Source organism: Macaca thibetana, chromosome 4 (genome assembly GCF_024542745.1).
Source record: "Macaca thibetana thibetana isolate TM-01 chromosome 4, ASM2454274v1, whole genome shotgun sequence".
In the NCBI taxonomy this organism is placed as follows: domain Eukaryota; kingdom Metazoa; phylum Chordata; class Mammalia; order Primates; family Cercopithecidae; genus Macaca; species Macaca thibetana.
In genome coordinates, this window is record NC_065581.1 from 128,909,749 (window position 1) to 128,926,604 (window position 16,856).

General features: G+C 39.4%; 1 protein-coding gene across 12 annotated transcripts in view; it reads left to right on the forward strand.

Moving 5' to 3' along the window:
- MAP7 (microtubule associated protein 7) overlaps positions 1-13,544 on the forward strand; it is a 210,319-nt gene extending 196,775 nt beyond the window's left edge. For all 12 annotated transcript variants that reach the window (XM_050787941.1, XM_050787942.1, XM_050787948.1 and 9 more), the window contains 2 exons: positions 10,211-10,434; positions 12,042-13,544. In XM_050787941.1, coding sequence (XP_050643898.1) covers positions 10,211-10,434; positions 12,042-12,052 — 235 coding nt within the window. In that variant the 3' untranslated portion in view covers positions 12,053-13,544. The remainder of the gene's footprint in view (positions 1-10,210; positions 10,435-12,041) is intronic.
- The last annotated feature ends 3,312 nt before the right edge of the window (positions 13,545-16,856 follow it).

Here is a 16,856-nt window from a genome sequence, read left to right on the forward strand (position 1 = left end):
GTGGTATCTTTCTGAGATAGTGGAATTTTTATTTATTTTTTGCCTACTATACTACCAAACAGAATACCCTGAGGGATCTTAATAATTCATTTCCAATTATGTTGAATAACTTCACTGTCGTAATTACCTAAGATCTATATTAAATGGTATTTTTTTCTTAGTTTTAGTTCTTTTAAATTCATTCCCTATAATTTATTATGTTGAATTCATTGACTTCAGAGATTTCTTTAAAAAAAAAAAGAGTAAAAGATACCACAGAGAAAATCCCATTATTATGGGGAACAGACAATGCCCACCATAGTTTCTTTTATTTATTTATTTTTTTTGAGACAGATTGTCACTCGGTTGCCCAGGCTGGATGCAGTGGTGTTATCTTGGCTCACTGCAACCTCCACCTCCTGGGTTCGAGATGACACACCCAGCTAATTTTTGTATTTTTAGTAGAGACAGGTTTTATCATGTTGGCCAGGCTGGTCTTGACCTCCTGACCTCAAGTGATCCACTCGTCTTGGCCTCCCAAAGTGCTGGGATTACAGGCATGAGCCATCGTACCTGGCCTACCATAGCGTCTTAAGCCACTGATGATGTTATCTGATCTGTAAAGTTAAATTTATGCATAATTTGACTCTCTTCAGTAGTTAATATCACCAAGAAATCAATCATTATATATGAACCTGAAAAATAATTTTACTATATTTGATACAGATAATAAAATTCTGTTATATTTTAGCCTTTTCCACACACAGAAAAACAACAGTTTGTAATGAAACCAAAATGAACTTACTGATGTCATCCATCTCTACCCAACAAATAAATTGTCCTTTGTCATATATGTAAGATGATCCCTGTCAAACCATTGGAAGAAACATAAGCATAGCCTTTTTCTACTTTCGCCTGACAATACATGCAGGTCCAGATAAGCATCAGACATAAACATCAGAATGTAAGAATAAGCCTGGCCGGGCACGGTGGCTCACGCCTGTAATCCCAACACTTTGGGAGGCCGAGGCGGGCGGATCACGAAGTCAGGAGATCCAGACCATCCGGGCCAACACGGTGAAACCCCGTCTCCACTAAAAAATACAAAAAAATTAGCCCGGCTAGGTGGCGGGCGCCAGTAGTCCCAGCTATGCAGGAGGCTGAGGCAGGAGAATGGTGTGAACCCGGGAGATGGAGCTTGCAGTGAGCCAAGATCGCGACACTGCACTCCAGTCTGGACGACAGAGCAAGACTCCGTCTCAAAAAAAAAAAAAAAAGAATAAGCCTAATATGAAATCCATTGGCCATCTACTCCAGAGTGTCTCTCCTTTAAAGGAAAAAAAAAAAAAAAAAATATATATATATATATATATATCTGCTATATATTTTTATATATATCTGCTATATATCTTTTTAAATATATCTGCTATATATATGTTTCCTTTAAAGGAAATATATGTATATACTATACATATATTACTATACATATGTTTCCTTTAAAGGAAATTTGTATTTATAGGAATTTAAAGGAATTTATATAAAGGAAATGTATTTTTATATATAGTAGATATATATTTCCTTTAATGGAAATTTATATATATTTATAGGAATTTAAAGCAATTTATATAAAGGAAATTTATTTTTATATATAGTAGATATATATTTTATATCTATAAGTAGATACATATTTTTATATAGTAGATATATTTTTATATAGATAGTAGATATATATATTTTTATATAGATAGTAGATATATATATTTTTATATATATAGTAGATATATATATTTTTATATATATAGTAGATATATATATAGTAGATTCCCAGAGTTACTTGTATCATTTTTACAAATATAAATTTAGGTTTAAAATTTCTGTAGCCCTTGTTCATTTATAAAACCAAAACAGCAAATCACAAATTTATGTAAATAATAAAACCATTTTAAACCTTCCCCCACAATGTTACCCTTCTATCCCTTGATTTCCATTTCTAGGGCACCCCCATTGACCAAGTCCCTGGACGTTTGCAGTAGCCACTTAAATGCTTTTGCCCCTCAAATACTAAATACCGGCCAGGCATGGTGGCTCACGCCTGTAATCCCAGCACTCTGGGAGGCCAAGGTGGGCAGATCGCTTGAGTTCAGGAGTTTAAGACCAGCCTGGGGAACATGGTGAAACCCCTTCTCTAAAAAAATACAAAAATTAGCCGGGCATGGTGGCACACAACTATAGTCCCAGCTACTTAGGGGGCTGAGAGGGGAAGTTCGCTAGAGCCCGGGAGGTCAAAGCTGCAGCGAGCCTTGATCAGAACACTGCACTCCAACCTGAGTGACAGAGTGAGACCCTGTCTCAAAAAAATAAAGCTATAAAATCAAGATCAGTGAAATTATTGTGAAGAATGATGTTTTTCTGAAATAAGTGGGTAATACACATATGGTACTGATTGATCCCTTTTGCATTAGGGATAACCATGATTCATTTCACTCACTGCTTCTCTCTGTTTGAACTGCTTTAAAACCCCTAACCTCTTTTTAATACAGAGTGCCATGATGATACTTGGTTTTTATATGGCACTAGCATATTTATTTAGCAGTTCAGCTGGTTCATGTCATTAGCCCTTGTCAAATAAGCTGGTGCTACCTGATATCAGTATGCTTTGAAATACACCTGAAAATGGAGCGCTGAAATTATGTAGCAAAAGTCAGCTTTGTGATAATCAGTCGGACAGATGATCAGACTGTATGTTATTTTTTTAAAATTACCTGGGTGAAAACATAAATTTTTAAAAATCATGTAAAGAACAGGACCCCAGTTTGAGAAACAGCACGTTTCTGAATGACACTGACCTGTAGGAAATGTTTAATGTGATGTTAAGTTTGGTTCCCATTATATGACACACAGTTTGTGATATGTAGCCTAAGAAATTCTGCTTCCTTTAATGATTTTTAAATTTGTCATCCTTGAATTCATCTAGATCGATCTTGAAACAATCTGTATTTTTGCCTTGTGTTACCTGTTAGAGCAGCAAGTACAAGAAAAGAAGGATGTAAAGAAGTACTTTTCTTTCTCTTATAGTTGCTCTTTGCAGTTTCAAGGTTAGGACCCATAGTTATCATAAATTAGGCTTTAGAGAATGTCATTGTTCATAGTTTCCATACCCTTCATAGTTATATGGGTTTTACTTCTATTCCCTGTCTACTCTTATTTTATAAGCTCAATACTCCTATTATGTTTACTGTATCAGTCAGGGTCTAATCAGAAGGGAAAAAAAAAACAGATTTAAACCAGAGAAAATTTAAAGAATAACTATCATTATGATTGGAGTAAGTAGGATGGAGTAACTATGATTTTGGTTTGGCTTATAAGAAATAAAGAGAACTTGTGGGAACGATAGGGAAAAAAGAAAGGGAATTCCAAAGAATATAGGAGCCTGGTGTGGTGGCTCACACCTGTGATCCCAGAGGCTGAGGCGGGTGGATCACTTGAGCCCAATTGGAGACCAGCCTGAGCAACATGGCAAAATCCCATCTCTACTAAAAAACAAAAAGTTAGCCAGGCGCAGTGGTATATGTCTATAGTCCCATCTACTTAGGAGGCCGAGGTGGGAGGATGGCTTCAGCTCGGGAGGTTGAGGCTATGGTGAGCCGTGATCATGCCACTGCACTCCACCCTGGGCAACAGAGTGGGACCCTGTTAAAAAAAAAAAAAAAAAAAAAAAAAAGAATATACAAATAGCAGATACAAGGAGCAGTCACACACCCTAGTGTTGCACCCAAGAAGAAAGATCCCCTACCCCCCAGGTCTGTAATCCAGACCTTGTTAGAGAGGATATAACTGTTACTCATTGGATGCCAGAGAAGTTGCTATGGTTTCTTGCCTGCGGAACTTGCCAGAGATACTTGCCAGAGATCAACCCTCTAGAGTGCCTGGGAAAGCTGTTGACTGTTTCCCCAGAAGCACTCTACCATGAATCTGCCCCAGTGGGGCGCTGGGGGGAGGCTGCTGGCCACTGTGCACTGCAGGAGCCAGGCACTGGGAAAGGCACACGTATGCTAACGAAGCCTGCTGAGCAAGCACACGCCAACCAGGAAGCAAAACTGTCCTGCAGTGTCTCTCCAGCAATGGCAAAGGATCATTATTTAACGGGCCCAGATCCAGTTTCACAGAACAGGAATGATGGCTGAATTTGGAGCTGAGAGGCAGTAAATCAATAACTGACACATTTACCTTATCTCTAAAAGACTCCTTCTTCAGCTGTTTGAATATTTTATTCATATTTCTTTAGAGATTCTTCAGCATGAATATGGGGTTGAGGAAAAAGAGCTTCAGAACCAAAAGTTCCAGGCTGGATCCCTAGTTTTACCTTTGACAAGTTCAGCAACTGTGGGGTTAACCTACTTAATTAAGCCTTAGTTTTCTCATCAGGACATGGAGATACTTTCCACACAAAGTATTGGGAGATTCAGTGAAATGGTGTCTGAAGGAGTTCTGAAAACTATGTTGTACTATACAAATGTTACATATCATTATCTTTATCCTCCTAAAATGAATGCAGTGTCCAGAAAACACACAGTACACTAGGTGTAGCTGCAGTGTGATGTAGAATAATGCTTTTGGTTTGTTCCTGGTATTCCATCTTTTCCTGCCTAGCATTTTATTGGATTTTTTTTTTTTTAACCATCAAAACACAAGGAGTCAGTATCACCAAGGAATAGTTTGCAGTGATCCCAAGATGTGTTAACCTCCTTAGTGACTGATCATTCACCATTTTTTAAGGATCGCTCAGCTGACAGTTTTCTAAATCCACTGCTTTTACAGACTGCCTGCCTTGTCACTCATTTCATGATTTTCCCTGTTGTTCTCAAGGGGCTATTTTTATGACTTGCATTTCCAAGAATAAACATTATCTGCATACTTAAATTTTATCCTGCTTGTCTTCTGATTATTATAAAACTAACCCTAGCACTGATCCCTGGGGCTCTCTGCCACTTACACTCTTCCATCTAGAGAAGGGCTTGCTTATTCCTGTCTTTATTTTGTTTTATTTTTGTTTTATGAAACAGGGTCTTGCTCTGTCACCAAGCCTGGAGTGCAGTGGTACGAGCATGGCTCACTGCAGCCTCAACCTCCTGGCTCAAATGATCCTCCCACCCCAGCCTCCTGAGTAGCTGGAACTACAGGTGCGAGCCACACACCCAGCTACTTTAAAGTATATATTTTTTATAGAGATGAGGTCTCCCTATGTTGCCCTATGTTGCCCAGGCTAGCCTCAAATTCTTGGCCAGAGCCTTAAGCAGTTTAGGCCAGAGCCTTAAGGCCAGAGCCTTAAGCAGTCCTCCAGCCTTGGCCTCCTGAAGTGCTGGGATTACAGGCATGAGCCACCACACCCAGCCTATTCTTGTCTTTAATATCCATCCCCAAAACAGCTTCCCATTCCCAATGAATAAACATTGCCTTTGATGCAGTGGAAACTCACGTTTTTAAACAGTTTTACATCTGAAATCCTGTTAAAAATTTTAAATGACAAATCACATCCATCAATATTTCCTTTCACTCCTAGTTTCAAATCAACCTTAAAATGCTTATGAAACCTTTGGTTTTCGGCCGGGCGCGGTGGCTCAAGCCTGTAATCCCAGCACTTTGGGAGGCCGAGACGGGCGGATCACGAGGTCAGGAGATCGAGACCATCCTGGCTAACACGGTGAAACCCCATCTCTACTAAAATACAAAAAAAATTAGCCGGGCGAGGTGGCGGGCGCCTGTACTCCCAGCTACTCAGGAGGCTGAGGCAGGAGAATGGCGTGAACCCGGGAGGCGGGGCTTGCAGTGAGCTGAGATCCAGCCACTGCACTCCAGCCTGGGCAACAGAGCCAGACTCCGTCTCAAAAAAAAAAAAAAAAAAAAAAAAAAAAAAGAAACCTTTGGTTTTCATCTCAGTGCATTATTTTTAGTGAAGCATTCCATGATCCTTGTGATCAGTCAGCATCTTTATTAAATACCCTACTCTGCACCTCAAGTAGAGTTATCGATCCCTCCAGCTTGCCACTGTGAATTAAATCACTGATTAATGGAAATGCTCAGGGTCCCTGCCACAGAACATGGTGTGCGTGATACTCTGTGAAAATCCATCATGACAGATCATGCAAGTATAGTGGTAGAATTTGTTTTTGCTAGAAAACTCCACTGCTCAGAATGACTATCTTTTAATTCAGATTGAGAGAGAAGTATCACTTCTCCTAATGTCTTTAGTACCTAATACATTGGTAAATAAATGATTGCTGTGAACTAAATTACATTTGCCCCTACCCACCTCGAGATATGTCAGCAAACTGTCTAGAAGCACCCCAGGAGGATGGCAACCCCCTAACATTACTTTTCCTAGCAGCTAGGACTGAGATCCTTTGTTATAGAGCAGCTCTGTACCAGAAGTATCCTGAACCCTACTCCTCACCTTACTTCCGAGTGAGACGCCTGGCCCCTTTGCCCCAAAGCCATTTTTCTTGCCCATCTCCTTTCCCCCTGACAGGTTCCCCACTGACATTAGTTAGAATGGAAGAGGGTTTGAGTTATCACAATTCTGGCCAGCTTTTAAAGGTGTAAAGAAATATGTGAATATGCCAAGTGTGGTGGCTCACACCTGTAATCCCAGCACTTTAGCAGGTCTAGGCAAGCAGATCACTTGAGCCCAGGAGTTCAAGGCCAGCTGGCAACATGGCAAGATCCCATCTCTACAAAAAATACAAAGATCAGCCGAGAGCAGTGGCATGCATCTGCAGTCCCAGATACACGGGAGGCTGAGGTGGGAGGATCGCCTGAGCCCAGCGAATTGAAGCTGCAGTAAGCCGTGATTGCACCACTGCACTCAAGCTTGGGCAACAGAGTGAGACCCTGTCTCAAAGAAATATATGAATATATATTCATAACATATATGGATTTTATAAAATTTTATAAATGAATATATACATTTTCCTATGTAAGATATATGAAGTTTATAAAATACTTGAAATATATCTTTATGACATATATGAATAGTATATATGCCCTTGAGCAGATCATTCTTACTCAAAAGCCGTATTTGGTTCTTAAGAGAGAGTACTTGTGGAAGGATGCCCCACAAGAATTGAGGAAAATACTTGTTCATGGATAGGAAACTTGCTTTGGAACAGGAAACAAAGGATACAGATCCATGTGAGTACAGGTCGGGGAGGACAGGGGTGAATATCCAAATGGGAACAGAGGAAGTTATCTGCAGTTTCTCAGGTCATTCTGAGATGTCCTTCCACCCCCAGAAGAGAATCTCTAGTCCAGAGGCTAAGAAGCTCTGCTGCCTATACAGCTACTGCCTTACCCTCCTAATACTCCAGAAAACATTTCGTGTTTGTTCATAGCCGTATGGGAGCTGTCTTTTCATAGAATGTTCATCTTTTTTTTAAATAAGGAGTTTTTGGTAATTTTGGTGTTTGATCCGTTCATTTTCCCTCCAGATCTTGAGTTCATCATTGCTCTTAGTTTGGCCTGAAGGAAAAGTAACATTCCCAAGCCCCTATTGTTCACACAGGAAGAGATGTATCCCTTTTAATTTAAAAGTTACTTATTTTAACACAATTAATAAGTATCAAGAAAAGATAAGGTTCTGGCTTCCATAAGCTGTGTGGACTGCAGATTCTTGCCAAGGTCCCAACCCCTCCCTGTACACATTCTGGACTGGAGCAAAGTGTGCGGTCTTCAAAAGTCTTACATCAGTCTTCAAACTTCAGAAGGTAACTGAAGGCAGGGAATTCAGAAGCTGGTGCTCCTATCCTGACTGGACACACGGATCCATAATCCCTAACCCCAGTACTTCAGTTTGAGTTTATAGTTTCTACCAGTCCCGATGTCCCCTGAACATTTCATGACTTGTCATCCAATGCATATGGCACAGTTATCCCTGTGATTGCCAACAATTAGAATGGGCAGGTGGAGGGGAAATGAAATCTGCTACTGGCTCGATTCTGGGGTTAGCCATTGCCATTATGACTTGTTAGTACATGCAGGCCTGGAAGGTGACAGGTTAAGGTTGCCAAGGAAAAGGGAGCTCTGGAGATAACATCCTGTTCTTTATCCTTTGCCAGGACTTCTACTTAAATTCTCTCTGGATTAAGAACCACAATTGTTTCCCTAGTTACAGAAAGGCTGTTGGTGTTAGGCAAGAACAGGAAGATGGGTGTGGCGGCCCAGGCACTTAGAACAGTAGGTGTTAGGTGTGTGTGTGCACATGTGACTGGGGGGGCAGCATGTGCACATGTGTGTGACTGTACTCTTGTGGAGACTCATTATGCCTAGTAGCCTCCCCTTCCCTTGGCAAAATAGCAGAAAAGCATCATCATACTGTATAATATTTCTGTATAAATATTTTACAAATAATATTTTCAGTGTATTCTGCAATGCCTTGTGAGACACTTAGGACAGGCATCTTCATTTTTTCCATAAAAAAGGAAGGTTTAATAACTTAAAAAATACATAAATATTCAAATCAGAAATGCTTTAGAATGTGTTCAACAAAGTCAATAATTCTCACTCAGCAGAGAAAGTAAACTATTTTGACTGGGCACTGTGGCTCATGGCTGTAATCCCAGCACTTTGGGAGGCCGATGGGGGCAGATCACTTGAGGCCAGGAGTTCGAGACCATCCTGGCCAACACGAAGAAACCCTGTCTCTACTAAAAATACAAAAATTAGCTAGGCGTGGTGGTGCTCCCCTGTAGTCCCAGCTATTCGGAAGACTGAGACACAAGAACCACTTTAACCCAGGAGGCAGAAGTTGCAGTGAGCTGAGATTGCACCACTGCATTCCAGCCATGGCAACAGAGTGAGACCCTTCTCAAAAAAGAAAAAAGAAAGTAAACTATTCAATAGGGCAAAAAAAGCAAAGTCTTAAAACGCAATGGAAAGGTTGGATTTACATTAGCATTGTTTTACAATTTGAGAAGACAAACTGACCTGCTAACAATGTTCAAGCAGTTGGTATTACTGAGACTACAGGTGATTTGTTGAGCATTGAACAAGTTATGAAGCTTGCACATATATGTGTACTGCTGCAATGAAATGAAATGAATGGCAAAATTAGTTTAGCACTCATTTGACGCATAGGCATTATTTGGCTACGTTGTAAAGCATAATAATAAGCATATAACATAAGGGGCTGCCAATTTGGTTGGAGAGAGTGACTATCTGAGACAAACTGTAGAAGATTAAGTATTTGGGGCCAATTAAGTATATCTCAAAAATAAATCCAAGATATTAAGTATGAATTCATAAGGATCAAAATGAGGTCAGAGGCAGATTTCAGGGGCAAAGATAAGAAGATTGGTCTTCAAAAATTTATATATGAAATTATGCAAGGACTTTAGGAGGCTGGAATATCTAGGAAGTATGCGAAATGGCTTAATGAGAAAAACACAGGACCAGAGATCAAGAGATTGTGCATTCAGCCTCAACTGTCTCTCAGTAGTTGTGTGACTTTGTGCAAATCGTTTACTCCCCCTCTCCAAATTATAATCCCCTCATCTTTGAGGCAAAGGTCTTCATAAGTGGTACTCTTTATCAGACAAATGTAAAAATGCCTGCAGCAGAAATCATTAAATGTGTAGAACTGCTGCTGATGATGATTTGTTTTTATTAATGATCTGTTGTAATTGATAAATTGTTCTATTTGATAATTTTCATAACAAAATAACAGATTTAAAATTTTTTTGTTGTTGTTTAGAGACAGGGTCTTACTCCATAGCCCAGGTTGGAATGCAGGCGTGCCATCATAGCTCACTGAAGCCTCAAACTCCTGAGCTCGAGCGATCTTCCCACCTCAACCACCAGAATAGCTAGCACTACTGGTGCGTGCCACCACACACAGCTAATTTTTTTATCTTTTGTAGAGATGGGGGGGGTCTTGCTATGTTTACCAGGCTAGTCTTGAATTCCTGGCCTTGAGCAGTCCTCCCATCTCAGCCTCCCAAAGCACTAGGATTACAGGCATGAGCCACTGTGCCTGACCTAGATTTTTTTAAATAAGAACTTAAGGTACAAATACACCACAATTTATTTTTTTTGTTAGTAATGGTGTGACTTATCAGTCTGATTTTTTTAATTGTAAATTTATAAAATTATTCATTATAAAACGTTTTGGTTTTCCTAATAATGTGTTTTCCAGTTTTAAGACTAACTTATTTCTATTTTTATTTTTCAAATTCCTTAGCACTCCCGATTTGGAAAAACAACCAAATGAAAATGGAGTATCTGTTCAGAATGAAAATTTTGAAGAAATTATAAACTTACCCATTGGATCTAAACCATCCAAATTAGATGTCACCAATAGTGAGAGCCCAGAAATTCCTTTGAATCCAATTTTGGCCTTTGATGATGAAGGGACACTTGGGCCCCTGCCTCAGGTAGATGGTGTTCAGACACAACAGACTGCAGGTAAGCTTGCCTCCAACTCCCTTCTGTAGTCATCAGAAATATCTGACACCCGGGAGGACACAAACTGCGACCTTCTACAGTATGATTGTGGTAACACTTTGTTCTTCAAAGGACCAAGTAAGCCACAGTGGAAAAGATTGTGCCTGGCTCATAGAAATTGAATTTTGAGTTGGATTGGACAACTTCTAAGGCCTCTCCTATTCTCTCAGTCAGTGCAGAAATCCCGTCTGCAGCACCCAGTGGGTGTCTCAGCCTCTCTGCACAGAGCAGTACCCATTACCCAACAGCGTGCATGGTCAGAATATGCTTTGTAGAAAGACAAGGCTGCCTCCCCATACTTATGGACCATTCCGGCCTAGTGCTGCCCACTAGAGAAAGATTTGAGTTTTTTCCATCTTTCTCAGGTCTTCATATATTTGAACACTACCACCATTTTTCTCTTATTTGGGTTTGGCAACCTGAGTAATAAATTATTGTCATTTTAAAATGTGACATGATGAGTAGTTACAATTTAGGTGATGAAACCAGTACTCTGAATAGGATCACACTGAGTCTAAGGATCTTTCCTTGTTAAATGATTTGTTGCTGTTGAAACTGCCTGTGACTTTCTTATACAATGTCTCTTTGACCCACACTTGACCTGAAGTCTTTGTGCAAAAAGAACAATCAGGACCCAAAGAAAGAAGGAGTAATATCAAATATCACTAACTCAATGGTCATCGCAGCTCAGCAGCACAGTCCCATCAGTCTCAGGAATTAGCAGGATAATCTCCGCTCCCTGTCTCTTCAAACCTGTTTCAATTTTGTTGACTTCTCTTCCCTGAAGATGACTTTCATGTATTGACCAGCATCTCGTTATATTTCTACGAAAAGAACTGGCCAAATTCAGGATAACTAAAGGGAGACAATATAGAATTATTTGTGGGCAAATTGTTTTGCCTTCTAGATTCAATCAGTGAATCTGTAATAAATCAACTTTTAATGCAGTGAGGTAACCAATGTGAACCACCCATCCAAATGAAGCTACTCTTCTTTTCTCCTCTAGTGTACTGTCCTTAGAAGTGGAACCTCACTTTAGTGAACTCCACTTTTCTAGGATTTGAAAGGAGGTTGTAAGGGCCCTCCCCAGTCTGACTTTCTGATTCTTAAGCCTTTGGGAACAATCCGGCTAATGGTATGTTGATGGAAACATGCCCAGTACAGCTTCCTACTCATGTTACAGATTTACAGGGAGGGAAAGAACTTCTAGATGATTTATCGACATTCATTTTAACCTCCAACATATGTTTAGAACCCTAAGCATCGGGTACTGAGGATACAAGAGAAATGAATGTTTAAATCCCTAACCGAGAAAAGTACAATCTGTGTATGCCACTTGGAAAAATGAAGGCTATGACCTAAGCTGATGTAAAGAAAAGAACATGTGTTTCCTATGAGTAACAGAATTCACTTAAGACTGTGAATCCTAACAAAATTGCCTATTCTTATATAAGTGTATATAACAGTATAGTAAATTTTAGAAATTTAAGGTATTGCTATAGCATTCTTGAAATAAGATTTTAGATAAATGTCATATTAATCTGTTCTTTTTCTGTCTCTTCATATAGAAGTTATATGAGTATTTCTTCTGAAGAACCAAAGCTGAAATTTAATGAGAATTTCTACAATTAATGGAATTCCTTTCATGCTATAAAGGAGCATCCCCTCCGCCAGTTTTCTAAAGAGTTCTTGACCATCATTTTGAAAAGATTTATTAAAACTAGCTAAAGACAACAGACTGGATAGCTTTTCTAATCATTTTCATCAATAGGAAAAAAGAAATACGTTTCATTCTTCAATACTTTAAAATGGCTTTTTCCAGTGTGCTCCTTCTTAGCAATCAATATTTTTCTGCATTCTTTAAAAGACAAGAGAATTTGGTTATAAAAGAAATGGGCTGACTAGGCATGTTTTTTTGGTCTTAAAAGCTTAACATGTAAAATTGGCAAAAAAAATTTTACCTTTTATAATACTTGAAAAATAAGTACCTCTTTGCTCTACGAGTAGAATGAATAGGGGAAGAGTTTAAACCTGTTTGTTAAAATATTATTGCAAAGAGCTCTATTTGTAGAAGCAAATTATAGGCAGATTACCAGGTTCTTATAAATACAACTTGTACATGGACATTCTGCAAACCCAGCTGTCACGTTTTTCTTGCAACTCCTTTTGCAAAAGCAGACTAAAATGTTTTAAAATGTGAAAAAACATTATTTTTTCAAAGCAAGAAAATAATTTACTACCCTCTTACATAATGTATTTATAAAGTTTTTCCAGATAAACTAATCAAATAAATTAGAACAATGTGACAACATTACAAATTTAATTTGTTAGCTGCATTCCTTCTGATGTTACCACGAGAGAATGTTACTGATGATTCAGGGCTATTTCTGAAGTCTGTGTGTTGCTGCTGTCCCCAGTGATGGTGGACTTCTCTTTGCCTTACCTGATCACAAATTATGTTGGGGAAAATAAAGATTTAATATTTCTTTCAATAGAAAAAGAATTTGGTTTTGCTCGTTTAAGAGCAATGAGAAAATGATGGAATGTTGACTGTGTTTGGCACACAGGACACGGACCTTCATGGAAGTCCTTGCTCTGCGTGGCATCTGTCAGCTTTTCACCTTTCATTCTTCTTCTTCACTTTTGCTGCTGAGCCTAGCTGTACAAACTTGCACTTTCATTTGCTAATATAAATTCAATTTTATTTTACCATTTTAGAGACTACTAAAGATTAAATGTAGAAGGAGAAGGGTACACATGTTTTTATGTGGAGTGTTAAAAAAGATAAATTTATACCACGGTAACGTGCAGCTTTTATGAAGAGAGAAATTGGTTAAACTGCTAGGTTGAATGAGAGACTTCATCTATTGGACTATTTGTTTTAATCCAGGCATATGGTCTTTAGTAACAGCTTGTAATTTGTTAAAACATTAATTTGGGGGTTTTCCCTATTTTCAGTTGTCCATGTACACAGTCATTATATTAAAAAAGAAATCTGTTCAACAAAGTTGTTTAATTTGTTTAAAGCAACATAGCATGAAACACCAAATAAAATGTTTGACATAGTTTTACTTTTAGGTTTCTCATATGTTATAACTTCACTCAGATTGATTCTTGAGTCTTCAGATTGTCCTTCATTTAACTCAGTGATATTTTCCCAGCCTCCTGTTAATTAAGCATATAGAATAGCTTTATTTAAAATTTAGAGCGGTAGGTCTATTTTGGCTGTTTTTCTTTTTCATGTATGTCTTTAAACTTTGGTGATCATTAGCAAACTGAAAGCCTTCTAAGTCATCAAGTTTTTATTAGAAGTGGTACAAAATTCTTAATTATATTGTGTTAAGAGCAGTGCTGCCAGAGAATGACCCTGATCTTTACAATGGCTGGCTTGCTTTTTGGTCAGCACTTGAAAAATCTGTATTTACTTGCAGACCTTAAGGAGGTCTTCAGTATTCACACTACATTAAGGGGAGCGCTCAGGAATCAAATATGGCCCTCAGTATGAAAATAGGGTGAATGGGCTTTTAGTTTCCTTTCTACACCATTGCAAACTAGGCCAAATTTAGTCAGTCACCAGTCACGGGTGTGTTTGGCAGTACCTCTAGCTATTACAGGAAGGTAAGGCTATATGTGTCCTCCTACATAACCACACCACCTCGTGGTGTGTTACAGTAAAAGCAAATCTAAAACAGTTATCTTACATGACAAGTTTATTAGCAAGCAGGGCTTCTGGAAAGCTTGGGGAAGTTCCTTCTCTGCTCACAAGTAACCCCACAAACACCTTGACTAAAAAGTTCACAGTAAAGAAGAAGCAGTGATATTCTGAAAGCAGAATTAAGAAACCTGATTGCCTGGTTGGACCAGGTCACAGTCATAAACGTGTGGAGTGCTGGAGCGGGAAGGTACAGGGGCAAAGAGATCTCTAGACCGAGGTACTATAAAAAGTCATTATTTTTCAGGATCTGCCAGATTCTTACACTTCATTTCATGCATTTTGCCTCTAAAAGTCTAGACAACCACCTGCTTTTCAGTCTGCATTCACCAGTGAAAAATTAATATCCTTTATGCTGATGAACACTGGCGTATACTTAGATAAGTGTTTAAAGCATCTGCCTAGCCACCTGATCGAGGTGCTTCAAATACTATCTAACTTCCTCTCAGAAGAAGATTGAAGTTAAATTACACAGCACACATGAATTGCACGATTTATATTTAAAGTATTTTAAAGTAAATTATTGCATAATAAGTAACAATAAATTCTCCCATCTTTTGTATTACATTTTTAAAAATCTGATTGAAATGGACTATTGGCCTTCATCTATTCTGTGCATTGAACACTTAAAGGCATGATGGGGCTGGGTTCAGTGGCTTACACTGTAATCCGAGCAGTTTGAGAGGCCAAGGCAAGGAGGATCACTTAAGGCCAGCAGTTCAAGACCAGCTTCAGCAGCATAGCAAAACCCTCCCCCCAACCCCACCCCCCATCTCTACTGTCAAAAGAAAAAAAAAAAAAAAAAAGCATGATGGAATAGCTATTGGATCAGGTTACAAAAAGCAATTTTTAAAAATAAACTAACATCTAAGAAACATCATTTTGCCTATACTCCCTCCCCCAAAATCCTGTTTTTACTCAGTGAACACCTAAGCCCACTGAGAAATGTTCTGGATTGTCATTTTTCTCACATCCTTTAGCACCTCCTTAGTTTTGGGGAGGAGCTCTGAAGGCCTTGCAAGAAGTGGGAGAGAAAAGGACCAGCGTGTGAACAGAAGTGACAATTTTATTGCAAATTAAACATTTTGTTACTAGTTCCTTGGTGAATCTCAATTGGGTTTTTATATTAGTAAGTTTGATTACAATTTTAGAGATGAAAAGTAATTTTAGAAACTAAAAATTGGGAGGCTGAGGTGGGCAGATCACCTGAGGTCGGGAGTTCGAGACCAGCCTGACCAACATGGAGAAATCCCATCTCTACTAAAAAAAAAATTACCCAAGCGTGGTGATGCATGCCTGTAATCCCAGCTACTTGGGAGGCTGAGGCAAGAGAATCGCTTCAGCCTGGGAGGCGGAGGTTGCAGTAAGCCGAGATCACACCATTGCACTCCAGCCTGAACAACAGAGTGAAACTCCCTCTCAAAAAAAAAAAGTAAAAAATACAAAAATTAGCTGGGTGTGGTGGTGCACGCTTGTAATCCCAGCTACTCTGGAGGCTGAGGCACGAGAATCTCTTGAACCTGGGATGTGGAGGTTGCAGTGAGCCGAGATTGCGCCACTGCACTCCAGCCCGGGTGACAGAGTGAGTCTGTCTCAAAAGAAAAAACTAATGCCAAGATTTATGAAGTTCAAAAGAAGTTTTAAATTTTCTGTTTAAAAATATACACAGGCCAGCCGCCGTGGCTCATGCCCCTAGTCCCAAAACTTTAGGAGTCCAAGGTGGGAGGATCGCTTGAGCCCAGTAGTTTGAGACAGTCTGGGTAACATATGGAGACCCTGTCTCTACAAAAATTAGAAAATTAGCCGGGCATGATGGCACATGTCTGTGGTCTCAATCACTTGAGAAGCTGAGGTGGGAGGGTCGCGTGAACCCAGAAGGTCGAGGTTGCAGTGAGCTGTGATTGTGCCACTGCACTCCAGCCTGAGTGACAGAGCCAGACCCTATCTAAACAACGACAACAAAAAAACCCCTAAAAATTAAAGTATACACTATAAAAGGACTGACGATCACTTTTGAATTACTGGATCTCTAAATACCTTGTGGAAGAGTAAAGGGAGAGGTTCAGAAGGCAAGGTGCTAATGTTGGAAGCAATAGAAAAATGAAGAGCCAGCATCTGCAGTTACACTTAGGTGGTTAAGTATCAGATTTGCCAGTAATTAACCATAGGAAGCTTGGTAAGTTAGTTGAGTTCTCTGTATCTGGTTATTTTCATTGCTAAGTGGGAGAATAATACTCATCTCATGGAGTTGTCTTTTTTTTTTTTTTTTTTTTTTTTTTGAGACAGAGTCTTGCTCTGTCACCAGGCTGGAGTGCAGTGGTGCCATCTCGGCTCACTGCAACCTCCACCTCCCAGGTTCAAGCGATTCCCCTGCCTTAGCCTCCCAAGTAGCTGGCACTACAGGTGCACGCCACCACGCCCAGCTAATTGTTTGTATTTTAATAGAGACAGGATTTCACCATGTCGGCCAGGCTAGTCTCGAACTCCTGACCTCGTGATCCGCCCACCTCGGCCTTCCAAAGTGTTGGGATTACAGGCGTAAGCCACCATGCCCGGCCCTCATGGAGCTGTCTTAATTATTAAGGTTGAATTAAATGAGTATAAAGTTTCTCAGTAATTTTTCAATAAATGTTAAAACTTTTGTGTTTAAGGCCGGGCATGGTGGCTCACG